The sequence below is a fragment of the Otolemur garnettii genome, unplaced genomic scaffold (assembly GCF_000181295.1).
Source record: "Otolemur garnettii isolate 467f Iridium unplaced genomic scaffold, OtoGar3 scaffold00010, whole genome shotgun sequence".
Lineage (NCBI taxonomy): Eukaryota > Metazoa > Chordata > Mammalia > Primates > Galagidae > Otolemur > Otolemur garnettii.
In genome coordinates, this window is record NW_003852405.1 from 31,480,147 (window position 1) to 31,493,134 (window position 12,988).

A 12,988-nucleotide genomic window follows, 5' to 3' on the forward strand; every position below is an offset into this window, starting at 1 on the left:
TTTTCAGCGTCTTTGACATAGTCTTGATTATGACAGAGATTGTCACTCTCCTGCCTTGTTCAGTATTCAATACATTCCTTTATTGAACAATGTCTTTTAAGCAAAATTATTTTACCAGCTGTGCAAGATACAGTTTGTCATTAGTTGTCTTGCCTGAAAGTGATGTTTTATATCAGTTGCTTCACTAATTTTCATGTTAAGTATTCTATGAAAAATTAAATTTTTCTTCTCTTACTGATTTCTTAATTGGTAAGAGCAGTGATAGCACTCTAAGTAGTAGTTTTAGACATGTTTGATATTTAAGATATTTGGGGATAGAAGTTCTATAGGATTTAGATTTTTTTTTTTCAATTTCAACTTTTCTGTTCATTTTTATTCTACCTATTTCTTACCATTTTTTTGTTTGTTCTCAGATTTTGGAAAGTTGAACAAAATCTTTGAAAGCAGTCTCTCATCTTTCCTAGATGTTTCATGGAACAATCAGAGAAGAGTTAATCAGTCATGAAGAATGGAGTCATTACAATGAAAACATAATAGAAGATCAAAAAGATTTTGTCTTTATGAAGTTCAGTGGGCTTCACTTAAAATCTATGGAAAGTTTTCAAACTTGTATATCTCTTAGAGTAGGCATCTTCTCAAACAATTTTATCACAGATATTCATCCATTGCAGAGTTGTACCAAATTAATCAAACTTGATCTCCATGGAAATCAGGTAACAGTAGCTATTTCACATAATTGCATATAAATGAAATTTAAGTAGAATAATAATGTTATCTATCCATAATATTTTTCTCAGTCTTTTAAGTAAAATAAACAAAATTTAAAAACAAATGAAAAATATTTAAAAAGTATATAAATCCAAAATTTTAAATGTAAACAAAAGTAAAAAAAAAAAATAAAAGCATATAATACATGATTTGGTACATTTTACTACTCAAATCTGTAGTCTGGATTAAGGATACTTCTTCAGCTGGGCACGGTGGTAAGTGGCTGTAGTACCAGCTACTTGGAGAGTTGAGGCAGTGGAATTGCGTGAGCCCAAGGGTTCAGGGGTGCAGTAAGCCGTGATCACACCACTGCACTGTAGCTCGGATGACAGGGGTAGACTTTGTCTCAAAGACAAAACAAAACAAAACATTTTACTATTTAATTCTTTATTTGAGGAAAGTATTTTAGAAATGTTTAAACAGTCATCCTAATACAAAGTAATACATACAATGATGTATTTCATTACTCTAATGATTGCAATGAAGTAATGCATACATCCTAATACAAAGAAATACATACGATGATGTATTTCATTACTCTAATGATTGCAACTTAACTTGTTCCAGATGCCCAGTATGTGCATGTTTTTCCCCCGCATTATTTGGATAATTAGTAATGCTCTTTTTGCTTATTAATTGCCATATAGGAAATATTGAATTTTAAAAGATGTATAATGTTTACTATTTTCCATGCTATTTATAGAAAAGTAATAGTGGAATTCAAAATATTTTTAATAACATTTCAGATAAAGCTTCTACCAAATACTAAATTTTGGAGTGGATTGAAGAACCTGAAACTCCTCTATCTTCATGACAATGGATTTTCAAAGTTAAAAAATATATGCGTATTATCTGCTTGTTCAAACCTCATTGCTCTCACTATGTTTGATTGTCCAGTAAGTCTTAAAAAAGGATATAGACATGTTCTTGTTAACAGCGTGTGGTCTCTGAAGGCGCTGGATTGTCATGTGATATCTGACGAAGAAATCATTCAGAGCTGGAATCTTTCTGAAAGATTTAAAACATGTAACCACCGACTTTTCTTTAATTTCTGCCCTGCTTTAAGAAAGGTAATTGGCTTCAATAGGATTTCATTTTAAATAAATTTATAGAAGTAAAACTTTAGTTTATAAGATCTATAAATTATTGAACTCTTTAATATTTTTGCATCATTGATATAAAAATTACAAACCAATAAATTATTAGTAATAGTAATGTATCTTAACATTTATAAAAGTTTGTATGTCTATTGCACAAACAAAATTAAGCCCCAAATGATAAAATTGTAGAGAAACAAATGTTTCTTTTTCAAATTGAAAGTAGATCTCTAATTTATTCATGCTTGGGTATATGAATGACACCCAGAGGAAATTTTTGATAATTTTTTAAAGTACCTTAAAAGATCATTTAGATTGTTATTGGAAGAGGATAAAATATTCAATTCTGAATAATTTGGTAACTTAGGGAAAAACCATCATTATCTGTTGATTTATAAATACTGGAAGAAGTGATTGAGAAAACTCAATACCTAGTTAGAGGTTATAGAATACCGAAACAGTAGGTAAAATATAAGTAAAACTTTCTGTATGACATAAGAGTAACACTTTGTTAGAACAAATGAATCATATAAGAATTCAAAAGAGGGTGTTAACTCTGCAGCTGTTAGGAAAAAAATAGGTGAACAACATCGTAAGTAAAAAAATTTCAGAAAACCGTTTATAATATGTTTTAAATATATATAAATTCACATATGTATATGATAAAAATTTAAATATGTTTAGATAATTTAAGGAAGAAGAGAAAATCATTTCGAACAGTGATTACATACGAAAGGGCGTGTAAACAGGAAACAGTGATTGTGCATAGAAAGGCTGAAACTTGCAAAGTTGGGAGAATTTTATAATTGCACACAATTCCTTAAAAATGATGGCATCATGGTGATTTTATAATAGTTTTTTGGTGATAATTTTGTAATAATAGTTTTAATTTTTTTTTAAAAGAAGTCAACTTTAAGTCTGATGTCTTAAACTGTGTTCTAAAGTAAGAATTTCATTTAGGTACTCCTGTTGTGTAGTATGGTATAATGAAAGGTGGGCACTTGTATAACCACTTTAAGGGCTATCAAAATGCCTGAAATTCATTTAAGGAAGTAGTGGAATTTGAGGGGGTGGGTATCGAGAAATAACTGCTAAGGAGTTTAGGCTTCTTAATAAATACAATGAAGGTTTTATTAAAGTTACTTGAGTAGGAAAATTAGAATGGTTCTCTCACAGTAGTAGCTCTGTTGATAAAGTTTTTAGAAAACGATCAGTCCAAAATTTTGCTAGCCTATTAATGGAGGTTAGAAGAAAAATGGGGGTAGGGAGAACAATAACTACAGGACCAAAATGATGAGATTAGGCAAACAGCAGTGGCAAAGAAGAAAGACAACAGTTTGGAGGACAGACTTTTGTTTGGTGAAAGCCATCGTGGCACTTTATATATTCTATATCACATTATTTCAGCAACTAAGTCCCTAGAAAATGAAAGGGGTTATTCTGGAACTTCAACATTCAGCACTTAATAATACTGACAAAGTTCTTGCCCTCATTAAAACCAATGGAAAAACACAGAAAATAAATAAGTTGAAAAGAAAGAGTAACTGTTGAGTGTTAGACAGTGTTAATTGCTAAAACCAGGCACTGACACAGGAGGAAAAGGGTGGAGTTTTGCGATTAGGTAGATGGATAGATGGACCATTCTGAAAAATGTCTGACTTACTCTTCCTTATTTCCTTTGATATGAAAAAGTATCACTCTCATTTCACAGAGAAAAATGAGACTTAGTGAGGTTTAGGAATTTTCCCAATGTTAGACAGATAGTCAAGAAGGTAGGATTTCAGCAGGTGTGTTGTCCTGTGATCAACATTGCATCACAGATGGCAGGCTGTGCAAAGATTTGACTGGATTTTATTAACTGATTGCAATATACCAGGAGAAGTAAGGAAAAACATGGGTAATTGGGTTATTAACTTATTTAAGAGAAATTTCAGCTGACATTTAAAGGATTTTGGTAGAAAGGTGAGTTTGGTCATGTTTACTTGAGTAGGATTTTGATGGAGAGATATCAGCTATACTTTGGAAATTCAGAACTGAAATTCAGAACTGGTGTTTTGAGCTTGAGATGTAAATCCAGTAGTCATTTGCTTGAGGTCATGGTTGAAGCCAAGCTTTCTCAGGAAGATACAGAGAAGGATGAATGCTGAGAACTAAAGACAGAGCCTTGGGGCATGGTTTCATTTTGTGGGTAGCAAGCCGGGATTCAGCGAGGATAACAGAAAATTAATCCTGGGGGGAAGACCAAAAACAAGCATAGCTATTATTATCATTTATATTAAGGGAGTAGAGTGATTTTAAAATGAAGACTGTTTAAAGGGTCAAGGAAAATTAGACCTGAGATGTAAGTATATGGAAAAGCTTTTATGGTTTTAATTGTTACGGTTACATAATTGTATACATTTATGGGGTACATGTGGTGTTCTGATACAGGCATATAATGTGTAATGATCAAATCAGAGTAACGGGGGCATCCATCACAAAAAGCATTTGTCATTTCTTTGTATTAGGGACATTCCAGTTCTACTCTTTTAGTTATTTTAAAATATACAATAAATTATTGTTAATGAGTCACCTGTTGAGGTACTAGATCCTATTCATCCTATCAAAATGTATTTTTGTATCCATCAACAATCTTCACTTTATTTCCTGTCGCCACTACCCTTCCTAGCCTCTGATAACCATCATTCTATTTTCTATCTCTATGAGTTCAGTTTTTTTTAAATTTTAGTCCCTTTATATGAGTGAAATTTATGAAAACATGGGAAATTTGTCTTTATGTGCACTTAACATGTCCTCCAGTTCTAAAACTAGTCATAAAATCAGATAGACTATAGAAAAACTGAGCAACCCTGTTAACAAATAGGTTCTAAGTGATGTTTATACACCCAACAATAGCAAAACACATCATCTCAAGTGTTCAGAGAAGATATCATGGTCCCTAAATCCAATGTCAATGAACTTAAAAGAATTTAAATAAGGGCAGTGTCTGTGGCTCAAGGAGTAGGGTACTGGCCCCATATACCAGAGGTGGTAAACCCGGCCCCGGCCAAAAACTAAAAAAAAAAAAATAAATAAAAGAACTTAAATAATGTAAGATCTATTCCCTAATGACAGAATGATACGAGGAAAATCTCCAACACCTTGGAATCCAAACAGCAAACTTCTGATAAATTCATTGTCTCAGAAGAAATAAAGAAAGCCATTATCAGTAGAAAAGTATAAATACAAAATATTAAAATTGGTGTGACACAGCTAAAGTAATTCTGAGAGGAAAATTTATAGCACTAAATTTGAAAAGAGGGAAAATCTCAAATTAGTTATCTATGCTTCCCACTCAAGACACTAGAAAAGTGACAGCAAAATTATCCCAAAACAAGCAGAAGGAAAGAAATAATAAAGAGTATATAAGTTTGATGTAAATATTCCAAATTATATATAAAACCAGCATATTGTGCCCCATAAATGCAGTAATGTTCACAATTATGATCTAATAAAAAAAGTATATAGCAGTGAAGTGAAAACAAAATATTGAGACAATTGGTAAGACAGAGATCTTGTTCTTTGAAAAGTTGAATAATATTATCCCTTATTTGTCTTTTCAATGTAGTGCTGGAAAATATAGCTAGTGCTATAAAGTGAGAAAATGAAACAAAAGGTATAGAGATTGGAAAAGAGGAAATAAAACTTTATTTGTAGATGAAATGGTCACTTATGTAGATTCCCAAAGAATCTGTAAAATAAAATCTTTGAACTAATTAATTAGTAAGGTAGTATGGTTGCAGGACACCAGATAAATATACATAAATTAGTTGTATTTCTCTATGCTAAAAATGAACACATGGAAATTAAAAATATAATTTGCAAATGCTCAAAAAGATAAAAAATATATAGTACATCTATGGCAAAAATTGTATAATGCTGATAAAAGAAGTCACAGATATAATAAATGGAGGGCACATAGTGTCTATCAATCAAAACACTACATATACTGTCTTAATTCTATCCAAATTGACATACAAATTTAATGCAATTCCTGTCAAAAATCTCATACAATTATAAGCAGAATTATTCTAAAATTTATATGGAACGGTAAAGAAAGAATGTCTAAAACAGCTTTGAAAAACAAGAGTAAACTGGGAGAAATCAGTTGCCTGGGTTGAGATGTTTATAGCTACTGTAATTAAGACTGTAATAATAGTGACATATAGACACATAAATCAGTGGAACAGAATGGAAAACTTAAGAATAAGTTCATACAATATTGCAGCTGAATTTTGACAAGTGCAAAAGCAATTTGATGAAATAAAAATAGCCATTTTAACAAATGATTCTTAGCAATTGGGCAGTTGGACACAGATAGCCAAAACAAATGACAACAAAAATCCCCCAAACTTTTAATCTAAATTCCACAGCTTATATAAAATTTAATTTGAAAATAGGTCAAGGTGCTAAATGTAGAAGTATAGACGTTTAGAAAAAATATGAGAAAACCTTTGGGGTTTTATGCTAGGCAGTTCTTAATCCTGACATTAAAAGGGAAAAGCACAATTTATAAAAGGGAAAAAATGATAAAGGGTACCTAATCAATTTTTTTTTTTTTTTTTTTTTGCAGTTTTTGGCCAGGGCTGGGTTTGAACCTGCCACCTCTGGTATATGGGGCTTGTGCCCTGCTCCTTTGAGCCACAAGCGCCACCCCATAATCAAATTTTTTAAAACTTTTATCTGTGAAAGACCCAACTAACAGAATGAAAAGACAAGCTGCAGAGTTAGAAAAGTATTTGCAAACCATATGTATTAGTTTGCTAGAGCTGCCATAACAAAGTACCAAGGACTAGGTGGCTTAAAAAACAGAATTCTTTTTTCTTTTTCTCTTTCTTTCTTTCTTTCTTTCTTTCTTTCTTTCTTTTTTTTTTTTTTTTAATAATTCTAAAGACTAGAAGTCCAAGATCAAGGCATCAGCAAGGTTGATTTCTTTTGAGCTGCTCTCTCCTGGGTTGTAAATAGCCATTTTCTCCCTGTGTTTACATTGTGTTTTTTCCTTAAACGTAATTTGTCTTAAATTCTTCTTATAAAGACATGAGTCATGTTAGATGAGGACCTACCTGTATAATCTCATTCTATTACTTTTTTAAAAACCTAATCTCCAAATGTAGTTACATTCTAAGTTGATGGAATTTAGGAATTTAGCATATAAATTTTGTGGGGAACACAATTAAGCCTGTAACATCATATATTTGACAAAGGATTAGTAGCCAGAATATGTGTAGAATTTTTAAACCTTTAATAGAACAATAAGACACACCAAATTATGAGCAAAATCCTGAAGAGGTATTTTATCAAAGGGATATACAAATGGCAAAATAAGAAGGTGAAAAGATGTTCAATATCATTAGCTCAGTATTATTTGGGAAATGAAAATTAAAACTTCAATAAAATACCACATATACTAAAGTCAAAACAGTGACAACAAATTCTGGCAAATATGCAAAGAAGCTTGTAGTAAAATAAAATATTGCTCCTATTCCATAAAAGATTTTGGCAGTTCCTAAAGAAAAACTGAGCATGGAATCATCATATGCTTTAGCAATTGAATTCCTGGGAATTTTTCCCAGAAAAAAATGAATGCTTTTGTTAACATAAAAACTTCTACATGAATGTTAAAGCAGTTTTATTCATAGTAGTCCCAACTGGAAAGTACTCATTCAATGAATAAATGACTAAACAAATTGATAACATCCTTACTGTGGAATAGTACTCAACAATAAAAAGGAACAAATTATTGATACAGCAATGCAGATTAATCTGTACAGAATTATGCTATTATGTAAAAATAATTTCAGTAATAGAAAGATTATAGTCCCACTGCCTGCACAGTTAGCCTACTCACTTGTTCACATAAATATTATGTATTGTGTTAAGTGTCATGGACTAGGTTTAGAGAGTTTAATAAAACACAGCCCTCTGGTACCTCACTGTTTACCAGCTGATCCTTAAAATCATACAAAAATCTTCTGTTCTAGTGGGAAGTTTCACATAGATTCCCAAGATTTTGTGTGACTATTAAAGTGAATATAATATTAAGGATTTTAGAGAATACATTATGTATGTATGAATGTATACCTGTCTTCTTTCAATAAGATAAAAATTATATGGCTTTATTTGAAATAATCACAGAATTGTTATGTTTTAGACTTTTCAAATATGTTTAAAGAATATGCACCATATTAGAAACTTTTTTTGGAAATTTTGGTTTTATCATTGACATAATTGTGCATATATGTAGGATACCTAATGATGTTTCAATACATATATAGATTTTAATAGCATATCCATCATTTAAGTATTTATCGTTTATTTTGGAAACATTCAGTATCCTCCTTCTAGCTCTTTGAAAAGCTAAAGTGTATAATGGATAACCACAGCCATCCTATAGTGGTATAGAACACGAGAACTTGATTCTTCCTTTAATAAATCTCTCTAGATCCCACTCCTCCCCCCATTCCTACTCAGACTTTCTGTTCTGCTTTTTACTTCTATGGGAGAAACTATTCTGATAGAAAAAAATTATGAATAAAATATAAAAATATAGACTTTAAGGGCCAGAAATATGTAGAACTAAAACCAAGGAAATATGACATAAAAATTTAATATAATAGGCCTTTAAAATGTTAAATTTATTGAGAAAGAATTTTTTGTATAAGCTTATATTGAATATAGTTTTAGAGTAAGTTTTTTAAAGTACTCTTACTGTTGTTGGGTTTCAAGGCAGTTAGCTGAAAATATTAGAGTTTCAGGCAACTGCCTGGGTCCTCAGTTCTTAGAGTTCTCTTGGTCAAAAAATGAGCAGACTCCCCAAAGTAAGGCAAGCATGGAATCTCTGCATCCTTCTGTAGTTGACATGATAAGTTCTAACTGGAGCTTGATAGGGTGTTTCCTCCTCCACAAGTGTGAGCAATCACTTGGAACAAAATTGCGCTGGGTAGCAGCCTGAGGGCTCAGCCCTTGTACTTCTTTTGCCCGAATTTCTCTCTAGGTAGCGTCCTTGGTCTTGGAGGTTGAAGAATGAACCCACAGACCATGCAGATAAATGGCAGGATAGAGTCTATTGACAGAGAAAGGAATAGAGAAGGAAAGATGGGCAACAGAACATCCAATAGTGAGGTGGGGGGAACTCAAGTGGGACACCCCATGGACTTGAAATCTAGGGATTCATATACGGCCTGCAAGTAGAGGATCTTAGGAATGTATGTCGCTCTCGGCCAGGAGCAGGGGACAGAACACATTCTGCCCATGTTAACTAGCAGATGAAGACATTAGCAAATGAATTTGCTCTTCACAGTCCCTGCAGTCCTGTCCCAGGTGAGGCCTACCGTGTATGTTCTTCACTCTAGGAGGGGGCTCCCAGAAGAGATACTTACCAGTCTACTTTTTCTCAAATCTTGCTTGAGTCCAGGGAATGCAGTCTGGAAAGACCTGTTTACCCAGGCCTAGAAAATGGGAATCCCTGAGCAGCTCTGAACTTGGGAACCCTGTATCACTCCTTCCCAGGAGAGCTAACTACCTACCTAACACTATCCGTGTGCAAGGTACTGTATTTATATGAGTCATATTACAAAAGTTCTTAGCATTCCTCTTTTGAATGCCTCCCTGTATCCTATACCAGGAGTAGCAATAGCTCCTCCTTCATTTCATGCAAGTGGCATAGATTTTACTTTACTATGTATTTTATTGGTTGTTGGTAGTTTCCTTCTGGACATATGTTATTCATTTCTAAGCTTTCACTATGACTTACAGAATTGAAAATGTTAGTACTAATTGTCTTTTATAGTTTATTTATTGATCTTATAATTTTATATTAGTTTGGATAATTTTTTTTGTACATGACTTTCTTTAGACTAAGTTTTGTGACTATGAAATATAGTAATGGAAGTTCTTTGTAAACTCTAATACATTATATCATTTTGTGTAATACTGTGAAACTGTTGACAGCTAACATTGTTTAGATGCTCTAAACCTCACAACAACCCTGAGATAGCACCATTGTTATCTCCATTTTCTAGATGACGAAATGGGATACAGGTTACAACCTACCTCACATAGGTAGCAAGTGGTAGAACTCTAATTTAAGCACAGTTAGTTTTCCTTCACTCCTCCATGCATTATTGTCCCTTAGAAAGAGGATTACTTAATTTGTCTTCAGATAGTAAATGGTTTATTGCATTTGCACAAGTTTGCAGGAATATCTTTCTTGGCATTTTGCAAGATAATTACTTTATGACATCAGCTTAAGTATTATCCAGAGGTTACTTGTTCTCTGGAAGGCATGATAACACTGCGTATAGGTGATGAATATTCTGCTTATCATTTTTAAAGAGAAGGAATTATTCATGACTCAGTGGGATGCAGAAGTCCTTGCTGTAAACTGCAGTGTGAGCTTAATGGTCCCCTACTGATGAGAACTGCATCCTACCAGGGCTACTTGAGCCTAACCATCTAAATTCCCTCTTGTTTTCTTGTTCATCTCTCTCTCTCTCTTTCATGCATGTTTACATACTAACACTCAACCTCCCTTTCCCCAAGCCACATATGAACACCATGAACACAAAACCAAGTAAAAAAGAAGCACACAGATTTGGGGAGATAACCTCTGTCTTAGAAACCAGTAAAGGATAGTATTTTTAAAATGTATTGTTTCCTAGAGATAAAGATTTGTTTTTGTTTGGATATAATAAAGATGGGACTTGCTATGGTCTAAATGTTTGTGCCCTCCCCCCAAATTTATATGCTGAATATTAATCCTCAATGTGATGGTATTTGAGGTGGGGCCTTTGGATTAGCATATGAGAGTAGAACCCTCATGAACCAGTTAGGGTCCTTATAAAGAGAGGTCGTATAGAGATTCCTTCCTATTTTCCCCATGTGCAGACATAGTGAGCACCATCTGTGAACCAGGCAATTGGCATTAATCCAACACCAAATCTTCCAGCTTCCAAAATTGTTGAGAATATATTCCTATTGTTTATAAGCTACTACTGTGTGGTATTTTGTTATAGCTACCTTACTGGACTGAGGCAGGACTTAATCAAAGGAAGAAGCTAGGGTAGCTTGACTTTAATTAAGCTATTCTTCCTGATAAATATAACAGGATCTGGGAAATATTCTAAGTCCTTCTATCTGTTCACGGTAATTATGGACCAAGTGCTACAGATCACAGAATAGGTTTCATGGAGAGGCTCAAGGACAGTCAGGGTTACAATAAATAGAAAACTGATATGTAGAAGTGATACAGGACTGGACACGGACTCCATTTACCAGGCCTGACCAGGCTCATAAACAGTTTGGTTAATGTTCCATCTAAGCCACTCCCAAGAAGAATGGAATGCCCCAAATGTGACTGCATCCTATACAATGGTAGTTTTTTTTTATTATTTTTTAATTTCAGGTTATTGTGAGGGTGCAAACAAGATCACAAATTTTTAATTTTTTAGAGAGCCCCTCTTGTAGTTGTGTCCTGCACCCAAAAAGTGTCCTATACACCCCTACCTTGTGCCCATTAAGTGGGAGCACACCAAACCCCCTTTTCTCCCCCCTTTTCCCCTTCTCCCCAACTTGAATAGAATTAAGTTTTTCTTCTATGTGGGTGTGTGTTAGATTGTCTACTGGCTTCATAATAAAGTTGAGTACATTGGATGCTTGCTTTTCCATTCTTGTAATACCTTACTAAGAAGAATGGGTTTCAGCTCCATCCAGATTAATATAAAAGATGTAAGGCTTCCATCTTTTCTTACAGCTGAATAGTACTCCATGGTATACATATAACACAGCTTGTTAATACATTTCTGAGTTGATGGGCATTTAGGTTGTTTCTCTACCTTGGCAATTGTAAATGGAGCTGTAATAAACATTCTAATGCAAATGTGTTTATGATGAAATGATTGTTTTTGTTCTGGGTAGAAGCCTACTAGTGGGATTGTGAGGTTAAATGGGAAGTCTAATGTGAGTTCTTTGAAGTTTCTCCATACTTTTTTCCAAAGAGGCTGTATTAGTTTGCAGTCCCACCAACGGTGTAAAAATATTCCCTTCTCTCCACATCCATGCCAGCATCTGCAACTTTGGGACTTTGTGATGTGGGCTACTCTCACTGGAGTTAGGAGATATCTCAGGGTGGTTTTGATTTGCGTTTCTCTGATGATTAGGGATGATGAGCATTTTTTCATGTATTTGTTAGCCATTTGCTTGTCTTCCTCAGAGAAGGTTCTGTTCATGTTTCTTGTCCAGTGGTTGATGGGATTATTTGCTCTTTTTTTTTTTGTTGTTGTTGTTGTTGGTTAGTTTGAGTTCTCTATAGATCATAGTTATCAAGCCTTGGTCATATTTATAACATGCAATTTTTTTCCCATTCTGAAGATTATCTATTTGCTTTAATTGTTGTGTCTTAGAAAGTTTCAGCTGAGAAGTCTGCTGTCACCTTGATGGATCTGCCCCTGTAGGTTAATTGGTACTTGCTCCTGGCTGCTTGCAGAATTTTCTCTTTCACCTTGACTTTTGACAGGTTCATTACAATGTGTCTTGGAGATGCTCTATTTGTGTTGAGACAACCCAGGATTCAATATTCCTCTAAGAGGAGTATTTTGGAATATTTGATGATACTTGGAAAGTTTACATTTATGATATATTCCAATAGGGGTTCCATTCCTTTGGGATGTTCTTCTTTCCCTTCAGGAATACCTATAATTTGTGAATTCCCATAATTCTCTGAGCAAATATTCTGCTTTCTCACTCTTCTTTTCTGCCTCTTTAACTGCCTAGATTAGCTAAGGAGCTTTATCCTCTACTTCTGAGATTCTTTCTTCAGATTCTTTCTATGGTCTATTTTGTTGTTGATGCTTTCCACTGCATCTTTAAGTTCCCTGATTGAGTCCTTTAAGTGTTAAGCCCCACCATATCCTTTCTATATTATGCATATATTTTGTCCATTTGTTTGTTCTATTTTTTCACTTTGTCATCAATTCCCTTTATTGTTTTTGCCATCCATAGACTAGATTCCCTCTCTGTCATTTCCATTAATTTTTTTTTAGCATCTTTTTATTGTAGAACAGAAGAGGAGAGAGAGAGAGAGAGAG

The 12,988-nt window shown here is 33.6% G+C and overlaps 1 protein-coding gene across 1 annotated transcript in view; it reads left to right on the forward strand.

The window, feature by feature from the left end:
- The first annotated feature begins 445 nt into the window (after positions 1-445).
- The window catches only part of LRRIQ3 (leucine rich repeats and IQ motif containing 3), an 81,487-nt gene continuing 68,944 nt past the window's right edge, over positions 446-12,988 (forward strand). The window contains exons 1-2 of the mRNA XM_003784312.2: positions 446-713; positions 1,515-1,838. Coding sequence (XP_003784360.1) covers positions 465-713; positions 1,515-1,838 — 573 coding nt within the window. The 5' untranslated portion in view covers positions 446-464. The remainder of the gene's footprint in view (positions 714-1,514; positions 1,839-12,988) is intronic.